Source organism: Alternaria arborescens (genome assembly GCF_004154835.1).
Source record: "Alternaria arborescens strain FERA 675 chromosome Unknown contig_22, whole genome shotgun sequence".
Taxonomy (NCBI): domain Eukaryota; kingdom Fungi; phylum Ascomycota; class Dothideomycetes; order Pleosporales; family Pleosporaceae; genus Alternaria; species Alternaria arborescens.
The window spans coordinates 462814-482063 of record NW_021167877.1 but is presented as its reverse complement, the minus strand read 5'-3'; the positions used below and the strand labels follow the sequence as shown (position 1 = coordinate 482063).

The 19250-nt window shown below is 51.2% G+C and overlaps 10 protein-coding genes across 10 annotated transcripts; 4 read left to right on the top strand and 6 right to left on the bottom strand.

Moving 5' to 3' along the window:
• Positions 1-207: 207 nt before the first annotated feature.
• Positions 208-1326, top strand: AA0111_g8736 (hypothetical protein; the record flags this gene model as incomplete). The annotated part of the gene is made up of 3 exons (XM_028655216.1): positions 208-337; positions 387-513; positions 570-1326. 3 exons carry the CDS (start codon positions 208-210, stop codon positions 1324-1326), a joined length of 1014 nt encoding a protein of 337 aa, XP_028503745.1.
• An 842-nt stretch (positions 1327-2168) lies between these two features.
• Positions 2169-2821, bottom strand: AA0111_g8735 (hypothetical protein; the record flags this gene model as incomplete). Its single annotated transcript, XM_028655215.1, has 2 exons — positions 2169-2400; positions 2451-2821. The coding sequence occupies 2 exons, from the start codon at positions 2819-2821 to the stop codon at positions 2169-2171; spliced, it is 603 nt and encodes a 200-aa protein (XP_028503766.1).
• Positions 2822-4672: 1851 nt separating this feature from the next.
• On the top strand, positions 4673-5148 carry AA0111_g8734 (hypothetical protein; the record flags this gene model as incomplete). The annotated part of the gene is made up of 2 exons (XM_028655214.1): positions 4673-4909; positions 4963-5148. 2 exons carry the CDS (start codon positions 4673-4675, stop codon positions 5146-5148), a joined length of 423 nt encoding a protein of 140 aa, XP_028503778.1.
• A 1042-nt stretch (positions 5149-6190) lies between these two features.
• AA0111_g8733 (hypothetical protein) lies at positions 6191-7192 on the bottom strand (the record flags this gene model as incomplete). The annotated part of the gene is made up of 3 exons (XM_028655213.1): positions 6191-6830; positions 6887-6946; positions 6999-7192. The coding sequence occupies 3 exons, from the start codon at positions 7190-7192 to the stop codon at positions 6191-6193; spliced, it is 894 nt and encodes a 297-aa protein (XP_028503783.1).
• Positions 7193-8908: 1716 nt separating this feature from the next.
• AA0111_g8732 (hypothetical protein) lies at positions 8909-10076 on the bottom strand (the record flags this gene model as incomplete). The annotated part of the gene is made up of 3 exons (XM_028655212.1): positions 8909-9094; positions 9148-9693; positions 9828-10076. 3 exons carry the CDS (start codon positions 10074-10076, stop codon positions 8909-8911), a joined length of 981 nt encoding a protein of 326 aa, XP_028503782.1.
• Positions 10077-10458: 382 nt separating this feature from the next.
• Positions 10459-11013, top strand: AA0111_g8731 (hypothetical protein; the record flags this gene model as incomplete). The annotated part of the gene is made up of 3 exons (XM_028655211.1): positions 10459-10535; positions 10598-10845; positions 10934-11013. 3 exons carry the CDS (start codon positions 10459-10461, stop codon positions 11011-11013), a joined length of 405 nt encoding a protein of 134 aa, XP_028503781.1.
• A 420-nt stretch (positions 11014-11433) lies between these two features.
• AA0111_g8730 (hypothetical protein) lies at positions 11434-11841 on the bottom strand (the record flags this gene model as incomplete). The annotated part of the gene is made up of 1 exon (XM_028655210.1): positions 11434-11841. The coding sequence occupies one exon, from the start codon at positions 11839-11841 to the stop codon at positions 11434-11436; it is 408 nt and encodes a 135-aa protein (XP_028503780.1).
• Positions 11842-12374: 533 nt separating this feature from the next.
• Positions 12375-14577, bottom strand: AA0111_g8729 (Sorting nexin-41; the record flags this gene model as incomplete). The annotated part of the gene is made up of 6 exons (XM_028655208.1): positions 12375-12521; positions 12572-12685; positions 12740-13795; positions 13851-14117; positions 14165-14424; positions 14484-14577. The coding sequence occupies 6 exons, from the start codon at positions 14575-14577 to the stop codon at positions 12375-12377; spliced, it is 1938 nt and encodes a 645-aa protein (XP_028503761.1).
• A 590-nt stretch (positions 14578-15167) lies between these two features.
• On the top strand, positions 15168-16919 carry AA0111_g8728 (hypothetical protein; the record flags this gene model as incomplete). Its single annotated transcript, XM_028655207.1, has 1 exon — positions 15168-16919. One exon carries the CDS (start codon positions 15168-15170, stop codon positions 16917-16919), a length of 1752 nt encoding a protein of 583 aa, XP_028503836.1.
• A 69-nt stretch (positions 16920-16988) lies between these two features.
• On the bottom strand, positions 16989-18811 carry AA0111_g8727 (hypothetical protein; the record flags this gene model as incomplete). The annotated part of the gene is made up of 3 exons (XM_028655206.1): positions 16989-18131; positions 18194-18630; positions 18685-18811. 3 exons carry the CDS (start codon positions 18809-18811, stop codon positions 16989-16991), a joined length of 1707 nt encoding a protein of 568 aa, XP_028503757.1.
• Positions 18812-19250: the final 439 nt, after the last annotated feature.

Here is a 19250-nt window from a genome sequence, read left to right as displayed (position 1 = left end):
GTGGGGTCCGATCTCTGTACGTTGGCTGGAGATCTACCGAGGCTCAGTAATCGACTGTGGGTGGGCAGTATCGGCGAACATGTTGCGCCGGCGGACAACTATATTGTAAACTCTTTTCTCGTCAATTGGGCTACAAGACGACAACTATAACTCATCTTGTTTGTACATTACACACCAAAAGAAACTACATCAATAATCGCCATCATCATGTCAAATCAAGCAGCGTGGATCCCAGAAGCGAAGGGACAGCTTCAGGTCAAGGAAGCTCCCATGCCAAAGGCGGGCAAGGGCGAGGTTGTGATTAAGAACCACGCAGTTGCTGTCAACCCCGTGGATTGTGAGTATCTGCACATGTGCGGTTCGTTCAATTGTGCTGATTTGAGCAGGGAAAATCCAGGACTATGGAATCTTCCTGCAAAAGTACCCCAACATCTGTGGTACTGACGTCGCTGGCGAGGTTCACGAAGTCGGTGAGGGTGTAACACATGTCAAGAAAGGCGACCGCGTACTAGGGTTTGTCTCCAGTCTCATGAGCTCCAGCGAGAGAGTATACTGACAGCATGGTGCAGACATGCATTTTCCCTCGTTACCAACGACCCTGCGCACGGCGGATTTCAGCTCTACACCGCCTGCAACGCACTGGTCGTATCGAAGATTCCATCCGACATGAGCTTCGCGTCAGGTTCAGTCCTGCCTCTCGCCATTTCAACTGCAGCCGCCTGTCTCTATAAGAAGGAGACGCTCGGGCTACCGCTGCCATCCTCCAACCCCTCATCTACAGGCAAATCAGTATTGGTATGGGGCGGCTCGAGCAGCGTGGGTGCGACGGCGATTCAGTTGGCGGCTGCATCTGGCGTGAAGGTTGTCAGTGTGGCAAGCAAGCACAACCTGGAGAAACTCAAGGGCCTTGGCGCAACAGCAGCGTTTGACTACAAGGACCCCAAGGTTGCCCACGACATCATGGCCGCTCTCGAAGGCACAGAATTCGCGGGTGTTTGCGACGCCATCGGTACGCCAGATGCCGCGGCTGCCTGGACACCAGTATACGAGAAGCTCGGTGGACGCTACGGCTCCGTCTTGCCCGCTGCGGAGGGTCTCCCCAAGGGCATCGAGGGCGCCAGTGTCTTCGCTCCAACTGTAGCGCTGGCTGACAAGTACATTGGCGATGTTGTCTGGGCGCAGTGGGTACCAGAGGCGCTAGAGAAGGGCACGCTGAAGGCTGTTCCAGAACCACTGGTGGTTGGAAAGGGACTGGATGCGGTAGCGGAGGGCTACAAGAAGCAGAAGGAGGGTGTCAGCTTCCGCAAAGTCGTCATCGAATTGTAAGCCTCGCGGACAGGACAACCCGCTAGCCTAAAGAACGAACATGGTATGAACTCAGGTCGAATATGATCATAAGCGCAGTCCCATGTGATATCACTCGAATAAATCTTCTGGAAACTTCGCCAATTATTACGAGCACATACCTTGGTACTTGACCATCAGGGGAGCTGTTCGCAGTCTCGGCGAAAGGTACTGCCGAACGGGCCCACTTTAAAGTTTTTAGCTTCCTGCACCTCTTCTTCAGTTCGCATTCTTCCTCTCCTCCAGTTGCCAGCATATAAAGTGCTGGCCGATCCGTCGCCTCTTTACTGACAACAGTATCCTCGTGTTACCCACTCGTTCCTGTAAGTACTACCACACATTTTCACACCCTTACCCTCCCCCGCACTATGATGAAAAACGTTCCACATTCGCAGTTTCCACGCTAGCCATCAATCGAACCTACTTTAGATGGTCAATGAGCGCGAATACCTTCCTTGGATGTCTGATTTGCTTTACATCTCTACATTACAGTTACGATGCCTTTTCACGAGCTTTCGCTGACTTCCAAAAGACATTTTAGTTCCTGAACATAGCCCACTTGTATGCTGCTACGGACAAGGACCTAGGCAACTCAGTATGTTGGCCACCAGGTTCCGGTCACTAGACATTGGCAAAGACGTAGTTGAAGTCGGAGTTTTGACTAGTTCATTCAATACTCATATACAATTAATACCAAGAATACCTCTGCTCTGCCTTCCCAATTCAACATTGTCCATCATGCTACTGCACCTCGTCTTTCTTGTCATCTCTGGTTCTATCTTTGCACGGGTATAACATCTGCTTTGCACTCCAGTGTCGATCGTTTAGAGCATAAAGAAGGTGAAGAGACCGGTCATACCAGCGAACATGGCGCTGCCGGCGAGATGAGATGCGGCGCCTGTCGCTGCTGGAGAAGAAGATGATGATGACCCAGATGTGGAGGTGCCGTTCTCCGACAGGTTGCCGCCAGAGCCGGCGGTCGATGTAGGAGACACATTCTCGGTGGCCTTCTCAGAGGCGTTCTTGAAAGCCTCGATAGTGTTGGGACCGGAAGCCCTAAACAATGTCAGTCAAAGCAGGCGTTCTTAGAACTCGTGAGGACTTACGGTGGGTTGATAACACCGACCATGCCATTTTGGCAGTGCTTGCCCTGTGTGCAGTAGAACCAGACAGGTGCCGAGGCGTTCTTGACCTCGTATGTAAAGGTTGTAGGCGCAACAGCCTCCATGTCGGTGGTTGGGACGAAGCCACTCCAGAAGCCATTCTGCATGGGCTGGCAAGGGTTGGCAAAGGTAGCTTGGGCGACGGAGTGGTTCTTGGGCCAGAACGAGAAGGTGACAGTGTCGCCCTCGGCGGCCTTGAGGCTGTCTGGCTTGAAGACAAGATCACCAGCCTTGGTACCGACAAGGACCTTGTGGTCCGCTGCAAAGGCAGCGCTGGCCATGGCCGAAGCAGCGAAGATGGTGGAGAAATGCATTATGATTGGTTTGTTCGGAAAAGAGACTAGCTCGTTTTGGTGATTAAGATAATGCGGGAAGAAACAAAGGGATGTCTTGGTGTGTAATTGGTAGTGAGAAGTGAAGAACGTGGACCTGCCTGCCGAACAAAGGTGAGCACATTTGCGAGCATTTTATAGTACAAAGAGAGAAACAGTTGCCGCCCGTCGAGCGGATGAGTCGGTATACCCATCCCATGGCATAACAGCTTCGAGACTTCAGGCGTCGCGAAGGCATGCTTTCTTGACGCCTGAACTCTCCAAGCGAGATCTGGGGAAACAGGGCGGTCAATGCAGCGCGTTTTTACTGGCCATGTTTGCCGTGGGCGCCTCTATCCAGCCACTTGCCGCTCGCGTACGACCGTTTCTTGCCTTAGGCCGTTGCTGTGGCTGTATGAGAGCCAAGACTAGACCCTGATTTCTACGGCAAACGTGTTTCTGGCGAAGGGATGAAACTCCGTGTTGAGCGTTGATGGAACACGGCGTGTTTTAGAGAGCGTGCACGGAACCCGAACACTATTCTAGCCTCGCTCCCTCACCCGTTGCCTGCATATCGACTGCCGTGACAGCGGACGCGTATCGTCGCGACGTCTGGGGCGCAGACAGTTGACAGGCCGTTGTATCCGCTAAGAGGAGAACCTCCGTGCGAACTCATACGCTTCGCGAAACGTGCGACAGCGCCTACAGCTTCCGGTGCTGACCTCGGGGCCTCGGAATGGTGCTACTCCACATCTTCCGGTCGAGTAGATCTCATGATATTGCATCAGCTCACCATCCGGCGTCTTCCCACTTGCGCAAGGCGTGGCGACAACTTTACTTGGGTCTAATTACTTCATGCCTTCGGAAGACGTCAAAGCGCTGGCGGAGATGGTGTCCCAGCACTCCGACGCTTTACCCAGTGGCTATGTTGAATCTCCACTCTTACGAGGTCGCGGTCAATGGACATACACTTACATTATAATCGGGCTGTGCGAAAGAAAAGCTACAATTAGATGTCACGTGGTGACATTCGAGTGTTGCTTCAATGGTGAGCAGGCAATCCATGTGCTGACCGAGGTTATCGTTGCTGGTGTGAGCGCTACCCCAACAGCCAGCTAATTCGACTGCGCACTTCCCTGGGCAACAGCTATAGCTCCATCGTACAGCGCTGTAGCGGGTTATAGTCAGATCTCGTGTTCGTCGACGTGGCGTTGTTACCGCCCCTTCCGAGGCCATACCCAGTGCTCCCTCTTCTTTCGGTTACAACACCAGGCCTAACTCTCGTGAGATGTCTTTATCGTGCGCAAGTTCCGGCGGGGTGCAGTATTGTTTTATTGATCGCTGCCCATGGCTACCTGTTATGGCACATCGAATGTAACCATCCGTCAATGCCCGGACCCTTTTCCTCGCCTGCTGGACCCTTTACAGCTAGTGCAAGCCTCTCCCGCTGCTAGTCTTCCAAAAATATCGCAACTCTCCGCATCGACTCTCGTGTCTTTTGACGCTATGAGCTCATCTGTGCTAATCTACCGTGAAAACCGCTATTTCATGGTCATCTGCTTTGACCGTTGAAGCTAGTGTTGTGGGAATGGTAATTGATTCCGGGATGTTGCTCGCACTCGCATTTCGTTACCCTGTCCAACTGCCATTGTGACGAAAGACGAGGTGGTAGCCTCGGATTGTAGAGTGGAGGCTTCGTGATGGTGAGCGGTATAAAGGATGATGCACTCGCAGCTGTAATAGGGCATCATCAGCTACCAACTTTCCAGCTTCTACTCCCCAATCTCCTACAGCAACCACCGTTTCGCCACACATCTCCATTCTCCAAGCCTCTACCCGTCTACCATCAACACTATGCAATTCTCCAGCGCCATCTCAGCTGCCATCCTTGGCTTCGCCAGCCTTGCTTCAGCCATCACTGTCAGCTACGACACCGGCTACGATGATGGCAGCCGCTCCTTGACCGCGCTCGCCTGCTCAGATGGTGCCAACGGTCTCATCACCAAGTACAACTGGCAAACTCAAGCCAATGTTGCTGGTTTCCCTCGCATCGGTGGATACATGGGTGTTGCTGGATGGAACAGCCCTCAGGTATGTGCAGTATCTACTCCACTTTATCTTCACCGTCTAACAATCTATACCAGTGCGGAACATGCTACGGCGTCACCTACAACGGAAAGACCGTCTACGTTCTCGCTGTCGACCATGCTGCCCAGGGTTTCAACCTTGCTAAGGCAGCCATGGATGAGCTTACCAACGGCCAAGCTGCCGCTCTTGGACGTATTGATGCGCAATACGCCCAGGTTGCTACCAGCAACTGCGGATTGTAAGCACTGAGCTTCCATCAAAAGGACGATGACAAACATCGAATAATGTTTATTTATGGGTTTCATGATGGGTATTGCATAGCATAGCGTTCCTTATTTGCATGCGGCGGCGTTTATATACACTCCTTAATCAAGTAATGGTCGATGTCCAAGGCAGACTTGCCTACTATCAAGAGAATTCCTACCTATGTGATGCTATATCTGTGTGGTTCCCGATCTTGTGAGATCCACGGAGGCCATCAACAGCGACCCACAACCTTCATAGCTTTCTTTTCCTCTTTTATCGTAAATGTCATAGTAGTGCTGCGGCAGGGCAGGATGAGCATCAGTTCACTTGTGTTAGCATTGTGCTCCGTATCGAGAAGTACAGTTAATGTCTCACATTTCTCATCACCAGAGCCATTTCTTGATTTTTCCAGATGTATAACCGCGACAGAAGGATTGGGTTATTGGGGCTTCCAACTGCTGCTAGTCGTCCAGAAATTGGTGTTGTTGCCGCATATACTGAAACACTCACATCACAGTGGTTGTTCCCTTATTTCGAAAATGTGGCTTGGGATAGTCGTGTACGAAGGAAAGCAGTTAGCTTTACACACTCGATCAACACCATAATATTGCGGAGAACATTGGTACTGCTTGTACTTTAATCGTCAAGAGGTTGGATGAAGGGATACAACTGGTAATCGAGATGACTGAGAAGGCTTCGATGAGGCTACAGTCATGGCAGAGGCCAATGCCGATTTACGTCGTGCAGGCAGTTGCGAAGTTTGAGTGTGTGACATGAGCATTCATTCATGATTTCTATCTATTGACGTTAATCGTCATATCTCTATGAGATCTAAACACTTGGTGGTATATCGCTGTTCGAAAAGGAGGGTCGTCTCAAAGATGACCAAAGGACTTTTATTGTGGAAACGAAATATGCATGTCCCAAGAGTACCGAAGCTACGCCCGCATAGCCATGCGCCCGTGACATGATATTAGATAGGATTTGCAAGAAAACTTGAGTGGTGATGGTGATCAAGCACCTCGAAACAGCACTTGTTTAACGAGGTGTTGAAGCAAGCAATCGACCAAGACTTCCACTGGCGAACGATGGCTCAGGGACCGGTGACTTGGCATAGACAATCTCGCCTTCGATTGTACTAGTAGACGTTTTTGATATGGATGCCGCTGACTTGTGCGAGTATGACTTTGGGCTCGACGGAGCCGTTAATGGGGTAACCAGGTCGATCGACTTGGCTCCATAGGATCCACTATGCGACGGCTTTGTCCTAGGTGGGAGAGGCCTTGTAGTGGCGGGTGTGTATGGAAGCGAGTAGCTCACCGACGAGGCCGGGGTATGTGAGAGCGAAGGAGCGGTACTAAAGCTGATTTGCGAAGTGGAGTTACGGTTGTAGCGGGGTCGAACGGTATCAGGGAAGTATGCAGGTGATTGGAATTTGCGAACGTATTTTGACGCGTCCGAATCAAAGCGCTGATACCGGTCGGCGCTGTTGTCGTCTGATGAGATGTCGGAGAAAGCACATGACGAGCGTTTTGACTCAGGCTGAGTGGGGGAGCGCTGAGGTACAATGTCGCGGAAGGCAAAGTCGTCGAAGGTGAAGTTGGCAAACGGCGTAGTTGGCGGTGAGTAATGATCGTATGAATAGGTAAGGCTCTTCTCGGTGTCCTTCTTCTTGCAGCTACATGTGCATGTTAGTGGATGGTCCGTGCACAGCTGAGTGGGTGTGTGCCATACCTTTCCGAGCAGTATAGCACAGAGTTACTAGGAACAATAATTTGCTTCTCGCAGACAGTGCTACAACAAAACATTAGCACACAGTAGTGAGGAGTCGATGACGACAACATACCAGTAGTTTAAAAAGCTAACCGCCATTGAGTCCTCGTCTTCGTCGGATTCGACTTCCTTGTAATGAACGACTTTGGAAGCGGATTTGCTTCCGTGGGAATGAGTCCGCTTTGACAGAGGCCTGGAAGGCCGTGCGTGCGCAGGTTGCGACTTTTTGGATTGATGGGACGGGTGACGAACGTGATGCGTGGCCATTATGGACGTGGATGAACTTTAAAAGCCTCACTCTGATAATCGCGCACGGTGCACGATCTTGTTACAGGGCTGGAAGTCGGGCAGCGAAGAAGCGGTGACACAGGCCGCCGAGTTACTTGCTGCTGATATGACGGAAGGTTCGTGCGTGGCTTTGTTTAGAATCCTTATCGCTTGGGTTCTGCGCCAACGTTTTAGCCAGGAACACTATAATGGATGTCTAGATCGTGACGATGTACAAGGACGGAGACGGATGGATGGATCAGGCGCCCTTTGGTGGAGAGCAACAACAATGCGACACCGGGAACATGTAGACAAGTAACTTACCAGGACAAGATAAGGGACGTGCGACGTCGGGAGGGAGGATGAAAACAGGTCCCAGTACTTTCTGATAGGCGGTGCAGTGTATTCCCGGGGAATGACGATGCGCGGGCTGGGCTGGGGGCGATAAGCAGCAGTTCGTGAGAGAGAGCAAAGCCGAGTATTTCCACGAGGCAGGCGGCTTTCAGCGGCAGGGGAATAAGTAATGTATCGGGGATCGATAAGAAGACGAGCGAGGAACTGTGGTCAATAAGTAATTACGAGACCGGTGCCTGCGATTTCCGATGTGCAGTTCTAGAACGCGGTTGACGACGACGGATCTAAATATGCGGTCGGGATATGGTTGCGCGTGTGGGGATGATTCGTGATAGCCATCAGGATAGAGCCATTGATATCATCCAGCACGCCATACCGGCACCCGCTGCGCGCTGACTCCTCACCACCGACCCCCACTCGCATCCACCACGGTGCCTTGCTACAATTTAATTTTTCCCGTTGCAGCCACAGCGGGGAAGCCTGGCCATACTGCATCATTAGGCATCGCAGCGTTGTGCATACAGACGTCGTGGGCATCGTGTTGCAGCGAATGGCGGGCCGAAGCATGCACACGGAAATACCACAAGGTCCACGTTCTTGTGCACTTCGGTACAACTCGCAGCGGGTACCATACTACACACCACTGTCCATTCGGGTGCGTATCGCTGATGCGACATTGTCCCATCTTCTTTGTGTTGCGAGCTCTCTCAACACAATGAAGCCATATTGCGTGTGTCTCACACACTTCTTCATCCAGTAATCCGGTGCGGCCCCTCCTGTAATCGACTCACCACTCCGCTGTCGGACTTTGAACAGCGTTTTGCAAGCTCACAAATCTCACCAGTCGGCTTACGAGCCGCCCTACATCGTGTTTGTTCCTTGTCCATAATTCGCATGTCTGAAGCACCCTCCGCCTGAGTGACTTTTGACTGTGCATAAGCAAAATGCGGGTCCATTGTCTACTCGCGTAACTCTATCCTAGCGGCCGCGCAATGAAAGAGCCAACCGGATCTTCTAAAGTGCCCTCACCGTCTCGTCGACGATCGTGAATCATCAGAAAATCTCTTAGGCCTGAAACCAGACACCTTACTATGTGCAGCAGTCCACGATCGTCAGGGTGTGTGTGTACCCGCAGTAGAAGTCTAGCCTTCATATGTCGGTCAAGAGTTTTCTCTCTCAACATCACAAACCTCAAACAGAAAACGGGTCGTCGATGGATTGTCCTTTCGTGACACGCCACAGTTGGATCGGGGTCGAAGTTGGATAAAACGGCCCTTCCTGTTGATGTTCAGGTACCGGTGGGCAATCAACCTGCTCGAATCTGAAACGGTTCCGCTCTACCCCACAAAAGTCAGCAACAACTCACCCAATGTCATAACATGGCCAGGAAAACAAGACGCGGAGAGACCCACTACACGCGTTCAAAAAAGTCTCGAACGTCTGCTCGTTGCGAATCGTCGCAGATATTAAGACTTCGAGTGCCGGGTTGATGTCAAAGAATTCTCCTAGGGTCGAGACCAGACGCGGTATGACGGACTTGTCGTATGTCTGCGACGTTGTTAAACCCACTTCACCACAACGATGCAATGGCAATGGCTTACGACGTCTGCTCCCATCACAATATCTGGCACTTCCATGCCATAGTCTTCGGAAAATGTCGTCGCATCAACCGGATAGCCCCACTTTAACGCCGCTGTCCGTACCTGGACCTGAGACTTGTCATCGACATCGAGTCCATTGAGAAAGAGATTGGTTTTGATGGCATCGACAACGGCCTCGTCGCCGTCTGTAGCAACGACACCAGCAGCTCCCAGGTGCTTTGCGCAAAGGATTGACAACATGCCAGTTCCCGCGCCAAGTTCAAACAATCTCTTCCCGTAAACGGATGATCGGCCAGTCTCGGATGCAAGATGCGATCCGAGAAGCAACGCGGCTTCCCACGTCCTAAGACCAGTAGTTCCAGACGATGAGATGACGGATCGCGCTTCAAGCAGCGTTACTGCCCGCTCGTGCGATGTGCTGTCGTCATTCAGTCGCTCAGGGTAAGAGTACGTCACAAATGCTTTTTGCTGAGCCGCGTCGGCCTCGGAGGGCAGATCAGCAACAAGCAGAGTAGTCATCGCTTCCATAATATCATCTGAGATTTCCTACAAACAGAACGAAATGAAAGGTCAGCACATGCTGGAACGTATCTTCGCCATTGAAAGAAGGCTATTGCGACTTGATGTGTGGCTGAGCTACAGTAGAAATGAAGCAACGATGAAGAGATAGGAGACCATACATCCTCCTCCGGGTCAGTGATCGACCTCTCGAGTTTTGCGACGAGTTGTTTTAGTGTCCTGAGCTGGTAGCGCTCCGGAGGTGGTGAAGTGACGTTGGCTGTATCAAACAGATTCTTGAACAACCACGACTGCACTTCCGGCGCTTTCAACGTAGCATCATCTGGCCACTTGAGATTCTGAGGCTCTACCAGCTGGAAATACTGGCGTTGCAGTATGCGCAGTTGCGGCAGATTGCGAGGGTCGTCCATAGTGATGGAAGCTGTTTAGATCGAAACCGTATCTCTAATATTTGCAAAGCGCTCCAATATCTCTAGTGAGCCAGCTTGACTTTTTGGCGAATGTGACAATGTTCGAGGTCAGCGCTGCCACTTGACGAGGGGGAGGATTTCCATGTACGTGCTTACCTAATTTTGCAGCGGGGCGGCTTGGCAGTCTAAGCGAGCAGACGCACCGCCGACCGCCGACACGTTGAACGCAAATTCGACATCTCCATCTTGCCGCCAGCTAACCACAGGTAATCGACAACAGCAAGATCGATCTCTGTCCAGTACGTTCACTACCGACCCAACTCGCCGTGTCGCTCTTGTGAATTCCGTCTAATTGCCGCGTTGCAGGTCGAATCTTCCCAACATGGCCGACTCTCAAGTTACTCTGCGCACGCGCAAGTTCATCCGCAACCCTCTCCTCGGACGTCGTCAGATGGTCGTGTAAGTGCAGGAACTGCCGGGCACGCAATTGCGGGGGATTGAGTCTGACGGGATTAATACAGCGATGTCCTCCACCCCAACCGCGCGAACGTTTCCAAGGACGAGCTCCGTGGCAAGCTCGGTGAGCTGTACAAGGCCAAGAAGGACGATGTCTCCGTCTTCGGTTTCAAGACACACTTCGGTGGCGGCAAGAGCACCGGCTTCGCCCTCATCTACGACAGCGCCGAGGCCATGAAGAAGTTCGAGCCCCGCTACAGGCTAGTACGCTACGGCATGGCCACCAAGGTCGAGAAGGCCAGCAGGCAGCAGCGTACGTCTCCCCTGCGTCTACAAACACTGCTGCGACTATGGCGATGGATATGGGCTATGTCACACAACATATACTGACTGGATAACAGGCAAGCAGCGCAAGAACAGGATGAAGGAGTTCCGGGGCACAGCCAAGACCAAGGGTGGTGCGAAGAAGGACAAGAAATAAGCGGGTGCACACTGATGATGACTACGAAGGTCATGGCTGGAGTCGATTGGCGGTTTCTCTACAACTACTGGTTCGCCTGGTTCTTCATCATGGTGGATACGGAGTTGCTTCTGCGGGCATCGGCATGTATATCTACGAGCGCCTGAAAAACTCTTGCGGATGGGAACGACAAGACGGATGGCGTTTGAGATCAATTGTCTGCTAACCATCAATGCATATCATGGACTTTACGATCCTCCAATTATTTTGCCACTCACTCCAAGATTTCGGATGTTTCCCTCCGGTCACACTGTTGTCCTGTCTCGTGCACACCACATGGAGGAAAGAGCCTTAAGGGTCAGATCTCTTACTTCCATATTTGATGCAACGTTTCATGATAATGTCGGTATGGTTTTCCATTCTGTTCTGCGTAGTCATCAGTCAAACCGTCGCCTTCTTCGCCTCCACAGTACCCACCCCTGGTGACCCAACCCCCACGGGCCGTCCGTTCTTCTCCCTCGCAGCCCTCCACTCCCTGTCCCTAATTTCTTTGGTACTTAAAACAGCCCTTGCATTTCTTTCCAACCCTTCGTCCCTCTCGCTGCCCAACCCTTCAAACCCATGAGCACCATTCGTTCCAACATCCGCGGCAACCTGTGCCTCTAGATCCCGTTGCCGTGTGCGCAGTTGTTCAAGTCGACTTGCAGAGGAAGACGGAGTGCGTGAACGTAGCATGAAGGTGTGGTTCGGAGACATCAGGCAATACCAGAACACGTAGAAGACTATGAAGCCGATGGGGACAAGGAGACTGACAGTCAGGCCGATCGTTGCGCCAGAGGATAATCCCATTTTGGAAGGAGAGTTGCTTAGAGATGGTGGATTCTTGTTGGAGATGCTCTGATAGTAGCAAGCGTAATGTTTCCAAGTCGCTATGTGGTATCAAGCGTACTTGAACCGCGTTGTAGAGCCGAAGCTTCTCAAGGTAAATGGATAGAGCAACAGAGGGCAGAACACGAAGATGCTGAGGCTGTTGTATATAGAGCTTCGCTAACCTTCAATGCATTGTATCGTCCAGCGAACTGCCACGGTGCATACACACGATTCTCACGCTCAAACATCACTATTCTTGCCGTAGGGTAGTGTGAGGATCTGGGTCCTTTCAGTCAGCATGTCCAACAAGCGCATTGTTGGGTACCTTTTCATCACGGACTGATATTCATAGACATCAGGACAGCGTGGTGACTGCATTCAGTAGCATGCCGTCAAATAACGATTGCTGTGATGGTTTGAATTACTACTCTTATTCAATACAGATGCGTGGTCGCCCAAGTGATGCTTTTCCACTTATCAAACAACAATTGAACAATTGACGGCGTCGAGCGTTACTGCTCCCGTGCTTCAAAGTCCTCAGGTTGCCTGGGGTATTCTTCTGAGGACTGTGGCGCAATGTTCTCGACTTCGGACTTGGCTTCCTCCCAAGCGGCCTTGTTCCGTTTTGCCCAGTCGATGTGACATTGAGCGAATTCCATCTGTGGCTGTTAGCAAGAGTTCAAGGAAAGAGATTGGGCTTGTGACATACCATGTAACGTCGTAAATCGTCCTCCTTCTCGCTCTGGAATCTCCGCAGATCCTTCATCACGCCTGAACTTGCGTCTTTGGTGTCTTTCTCAGCGACAGTCAGCGCTTGTTCGAGCTGCCGGTTCGTTAGCGTCTCCAAGTCTCTTAGTATCTATCATCTGAAGCATACCTGTACCATACTGTCCCTTGTCTTGCCGATCTGATCTCTCCGTGTCTTTTCAGGGTCTACATCTGCCATGCCCCTAAAGGCGTGTGTGATGGATCCAAAGAGCTTGTTAGTGACAAAGTTACCACTCGCAGTTTTCTTGTGCGGACTTGTGGGTGGTGAATGGCTATCAGGAGCGCCCTGTGCACTAGATGGTGTATCACCATGTGTGGGTGGGAAGTCAGAATCAATGGACGCCCTGTCTTCCTCCGATCTCCTATGTTGCTCTGCATCGCCGCTACTGCGCTGTGAGCTGTTCGACGCAGCGCGGCTTCGCGGTGGCTGATGACCAACACCACTTAAATGTTGTTCCAGTCGCTTCGATTCTGCTTCGCTGCGTTCGAGCGATTCGAGTAGATTGCGCTTCTTCTCTAGTTCGTCCTTGGTCATATCTTCCTGTATCCGCTTGAGCACCCGATATCTTAGTGTCGAACGTACGACACCGGCAAACTGTGCGCTCTCACGCATGGGCTCAGAGAAGCCTGCGCTGAGCGAAGAAGAGAGTTCGGTCGTCGCAATATACGTGGAATCAACGGCCTGGCCCGTCTTCTCTATGGCCGCGGCAAGAGACTGGGTTTGTTCGGAGAGCGAAAAAGCATTAAAGCGAGCGCCTAGATCCGCCATGTCCTCTCCCCAGTTTCCAAGATGCATAAGCAAGCGTCTGTTGACCTTCTCCATTGGTCCCTGCAGTAGGTGCTCTAAGTCTTTCGACGAGTTCTCAAAGCTGACAAAGTATGGGTCTAGCTCTTCCTCCGACATGTCTCGCGTCTCGGGAGGGAAGCGACCGAAGATAGCAGGACCTGGTGTTGTGTGCGCGGCCGCTGAAGGCATGGCTGCATTATTGGCTGGTGATACTGGCGTACCAGAGCTGGATGTAGCGCCGCCTGACTTCAACTTGGCGGAAGACGAGGGAACTGGAAGATAGCTGTGCGCTTGGGAAGGGTTTGCAGGGTCGAGCGGAGGTGCCTTGAGGATCTGTTTGGGTATATTGGAGACAGGCGGGCTAGTAAGTACGTCATTCTATCGAAACATGTTAGCTCGATAGGATGCTCGGTCGGGTGCTGGACAGGCTTACCCAGCTTGTGTATGGGTCGAGGAATCTCCAGAATACACCGTCTTCCAGAATATCTTTCATCTTCCTGCACCTATTCAAGAAGACGGCCAACATGCGCTTCCGCAGTTCTATGATGCCAGCGTCTTCCTTTGCCTTTGTCGGTTTCGCGGCGTAGTCGGCCATGGTATGCTTCTCGGGTATCGGCGGTACGATGAGCGTTGGGTGCAGCCTGACCAACTCGGCGCGTAACGATGCGAACTCGGAGTATCTGCGCTTTACTTCGAGGCCCTGCATGTGTTAATCTCAGGCATTTCCTGTCTGCCGATCTAACATACGCCGCAATTGATGGTGTACTGTATGTAGTTGACACCGTCCTTCCCCGCGCTTGTGATCAGTACCAGTTGGTCTGGATGCTCGTACAGCCATTGTTCCACGCGCGCGTCATAACCACCCTTCTTGGGCGCCTTGGGGTCTGCATGGTCCTGCTGTTCCTCGTCGTAGTCGACGCTATCCATGTCCCGCTGCGAGACATACTCGGGCGACTCTTGTGCGGGGGACGAAGCCTCAGAGGGCGGAGTCGCGGGACGGTAGGGGACTTGATCATGTCAGCGGATAGTGCTGGCGATTACTTCAGAGGGTGTGTAGAAGCCTTACGGGCAGCAGGCGAAGCTAAACCGGGAATGTCTGATGTGTTGGAATCATGGCGGGCAAAGGATCCATACGGATTGTTGTCCTCGTCGTCCCACATGTCGTTACTGTATTCGTCGCGCTCACTCTGGGGGAACAATGGTGGCTCCTATGGTAAAGCGAGCGGGTTCAGGCTGCAGTGAGTGCGGATCTTGTGTTGTGCGGCTTGGGCATGCTGAAGCTCCAGGCTCTCACGGCAGCGGCAGTGACGTTGCGCCTGGTCCAAGCTCACCCTGTCAGCCACACCTGCTGTTCCAGTGCGCGACCAGCGCGATACGGGCTTCAGGTCGCCACGAACCAGCATGTCTATACGGCGAACAACATCATTTCATGCATCACTTTGTCAGCATCCAAAGTACGCGGATACCTTTCCAAGCCTGTTAGCATACTCCCTTGACCATAAGCTACATCTGTCTTTCCGGCCAACTTTGACGCAAGATTCAAAGCTCACAGACAGAGCATCTGCACGAAAGCATCCCTAGTGGTGTGTGACTATGAATATGAGACCAGGCCTGATCTCTCGGTTTAGCCTAGCGCAAATGCGCTGCCTATAACAGGGCTACTGGTTCTCAGCCTTCTGCTGAATCTTACATTCCTCATCATTTGCGTTTTTCCAGCCTCCTCCTTCTCTCTATCAGAGTTCGCATCACCATGAGACTGTTGAATACCAGATCTCTCGAATTCAGTTGTGTATACGTTCCTAACAGAGTACCGGACTACGTAATCTTATCCCATCGCTGGGGATCAGAGGAGGTTACATATGCCGATATCATACAAGCTCCAGTCTCCGAGCCAGCGAGTGTGACGCGCAACAAAGCTGGCTTCTTGAAGGTACGGGGAGCATGTGCACTAGCTCTTCAGAATGGATACGAGTGGATATGGATCGACAGCTGTTGCATTGACATATCAAGCTCAGCTGAGCTACAGGAAACTATCAATTTGATGTGGAAATACTACAAGGAGTCGAACATCTGTTTCGCCTATTTGGAAGACGTCGTGGATCCGGAAGCAGGCTGGGGCAATGATCAGCCTGTTGGCAAGAGTGAATGGTTCACTCGTGGTTGGACCCTACAGGAGCTCATCGCCCCGTATAGTGTGGAGTTCTATTCATCAGGGTGGCAACCCATTGGCACGAAGCTTGAAAGGTATCAGGAGCTTGCAGACATTACTGGTATCGATCCCGATATTCTGTGCAACTATCGATCCATCTCCGATTTTAGCACAGCAGAGAAACTGTCCTGGGCAGCTCATCGAGCAGTGACAAAAGAGGAAGACGAGACCTATTCACTTTTTGGACTTTTCGATCTCAACTTGCCCCTGCTCTATGGAGAAGGCCGGTTGAAAGCTTTTGTTCGACTCCAAGAAGCCATATACGACACTACATCAGATCACTCAATCTTCTTGTTTCTCCACAGCCACAATAGCGATGACCATCCCCTCTTAGCGGAATCCCCGAGTCAGTTCTGTAACAGAGAGACCTGCAAAATCTGTCCTGATCAGGAAGATGAAAACTATTCCACGTATTTCTCGTATGCTAAGCTGGTGAAATCGGAGAGATGGCACAGACAAGCGAACGAAAAGATCATGATTACTGTTACCATGCGGCGGAACGAGGTGTCGACTGTATTCCCACTGCTGGACTACCCCGAGATTAAAGACAAATTGTCTTATTTCGACGACCTCAGATTCTGTGATAATCCACCCACCCACGTAGCGTTGTTGAACTACACGGTGTCAGCATGCAAGGAAGGCATTCTTTGTCTTCTACTGCGACAGCAACCAGGACAGGATGCCACGATGCGCTTACAAGTTCTTCCGGCGTTGTTGCCTCGTGTAGAAGATGACATTGCACGGCAACTGAAGAAGACAAGGATTCTCATCTGCCCTTTGGAGTCGACCCTTAGAGAAAGAGAAAGTATTCATTATACGGAGACTAAATTTTGCTTCAAGAGTGGATTGTTTTTAATAAAAGATGAAACTCTTGCTATGGGAGGAAGCATGGCAAAGCACAATACCCAAGACGACATCGGGAGAAAAGAGACGCTGTCTCAGATAGATGACAACAAACGATTCAGATTTCAGGCGACGTCAAGTCCGTCAACGGCAGGATGGAAACTTGTTGACACAAAAGACAGGACATTGATCTTACGTCTGATGCAAGAACATGACATTTGGTCAATCAGAGAGGTCCTTGCACCAAAAGAAAAAGGGGTAAGAGTTACACATGAAATGCCGACGTTCCGCAAGGCCAACAAACCTTCTGATCGATTAGCTGTCACTTTACCAGACGGAGAGCGCATATTCGTGAAACTTCAGCGATTGCCGGCCTTCGCAAGTGGCCATGCAGATGGTCAGACAGCAAAGCTACGATACATGATTTCAGTCGAACCTGAAGTCAAATAATGCTAGATTGTGAAACGCTCATTGATCGAGATGGGCCCCTAGATAATCCTAAAGATGTAGATTTCCGTTTCAGACCTTGCTCTCTTTGCTGTTAGCGACGTAATGCTGTGTTGCATCTATTTCCTCGCCCTCCAGGACTCCCGTAATTGTACCCACGTTCTCGTGATCAAAAAATCCTTCATTAGCTGCCAATTCTTCAAACGCCAACTGCCTCTCCGTGCCTATCGGAAGTACCTGCACTGGCCAAATAAGACACAAGCTGTAGTAAACCGATCCTCCCATCAGAAACGATAGTACGAAGCCAAGTTTGTACATGTTTTTGCTAGCCTCGGCTACTGAATCGGGATCCAAAGACCCTGCGACACCATGAACAGTGAACGCAACTCCAGCAATCCAAGCAGCCAGCATGCGCAAATTCCAGCCTTTGTAGTACAAGTATGGACTTTCAGGTGAAGAGGTGTATAGCGAGGGGACGTGGAAATTGCCTCTTCGAACGAGCCAGTAGTCGACGATCATGCAAGCGCATATTGGCATTAAGAACACGGTGTAAGATCCGAGAAAAGTGAGGAACGATGTAGCGGAGGCGATGATTTTCCATGGAACAAGTAGAGGCGCGAGGACCGCACAGAGTACTTGGCCTCGGACGATGGTCAGCCAGCGAGGGAATATTCCTGTAAGATCGGCGCCAACAGGGAGAGAGTTACTTCCAGCGTTGGTGACAAGTACAGCGAGCATCATGCCGAAAGACGCGAACACCATTCCTGCTCGAGCTCCAGGAGTCCAATATTGATCCAAGATGGCGTCATAGAGGTCCCAAACGTTCCAGTAGCTTTTACCAAGGACTTGTGTTGCAGCTGCAGTCGTCGCGGTACTCAGGAACATGACCAGAACTTTGCTGATAAGGATACCTACACCCTGGCTCCAAGTCACATCGCTGTACGAATGTCCGTATCGTGCTATATCAGGTTGATTGATGAGCACCGGTGCCAGAGCACCCATGACAGAGTTGATGGCTTGAATCATAGGCCAGATGAGATCTGCACCCGAAAGCTGTGTCTGCTTAGTTGTATAGGTGAAACTTCCGATCTTGCCTCCGTTAGCGCTGATCACCCATCCAAGTACACCGAAGAGTGCTATCGTGGTATAGACAGCTTTCATCACGAAGAGATGTCGAAGTACCGTTGGATGAATGAACATGACCGGCATTTGTACCTGTCGAAATCAGCGTGATTCCTAGAGCCAGAACTCAAATAGAGAGTTTGGAGGACACTCACCATCCAGAACAAGAAGAAGCTCAGCAAATCTCTACTTGTAATTCCCGCACTCTCTGGAAGATGATTCGGAATATTGTTGTAACCGTTCCCGAAGATGCCGCGCATGAAAACCGATGTGATGCGTCCTCCATAGTACGTCTGGGTCGCGAAGTAGATAATCGCTACTACTGCTCGTACTAAGATATACAAACTGGCACCTCTCACACCAGCAGCCGCGCGTACATAGACAGGGAAACCGATGAAGTACTTGATAGCGCCACGACTGTTGAGCACGACCAAAATGGTGAGAATGGCTGAACCGATTACCGCAGCAATCATGCCGTGCCACCAGAGAAGACCAATCGAGACTAGAGATGCACCAAGGTTGTATGAGGAGGGGCTGAATGTCATGGTCAAGTAGTAGGCGAAATAATGTTGCCATCTCCATTTCCTGTCCGCTGCATCCTATCAGTCGCAAGCCTCACAGAGTTGGATTGTATTGTCCAACTTACCCGGTGGACTGGGGAGGAGATCTTGGTTGTACCGCACTTCTCCATGATCGTTTGTAGTTTGCAATGTCTCCTTGAACGACTTTGGAGAACTGAATGCTGCTTTGCTTCGCTGCAGAAAGCGCGACATGGTGCTCAAATGAGAACTATCCCAGATCGAGATCAGTCCAGACGCCCATCTCGTGCGTAGCTCCGGAGCATATAAGCCAGTTCATTATTGATACAGATTGCATATCTTGCCACAATGATAGCCAAGCCATCCTATCAGTCAGGCACCTATTTCCACTGGAATCCAGGGTGTTAGAGAGACGGCATAGAACTCGGTTGATAAGGCGATAACGCGTCGGGATCAAAGAAGCCGATTGACAGGGCAGGGTAGCTAGTGCACTAACCAGCACTGATAAAGGTTAGCGCAATGTGCATCTCCAAGAAGAAGGCTGGTGTTTCGTGATGTGACGCGACGCGACGCGATAATTTATGTGCACTATCGATGCGTGGTCGCGAGCGAGTCTAGCACGTCATTGCGTTTTGCAGAACACGCTTCCTTTTCCTTGCACTTAGCTTGAAGT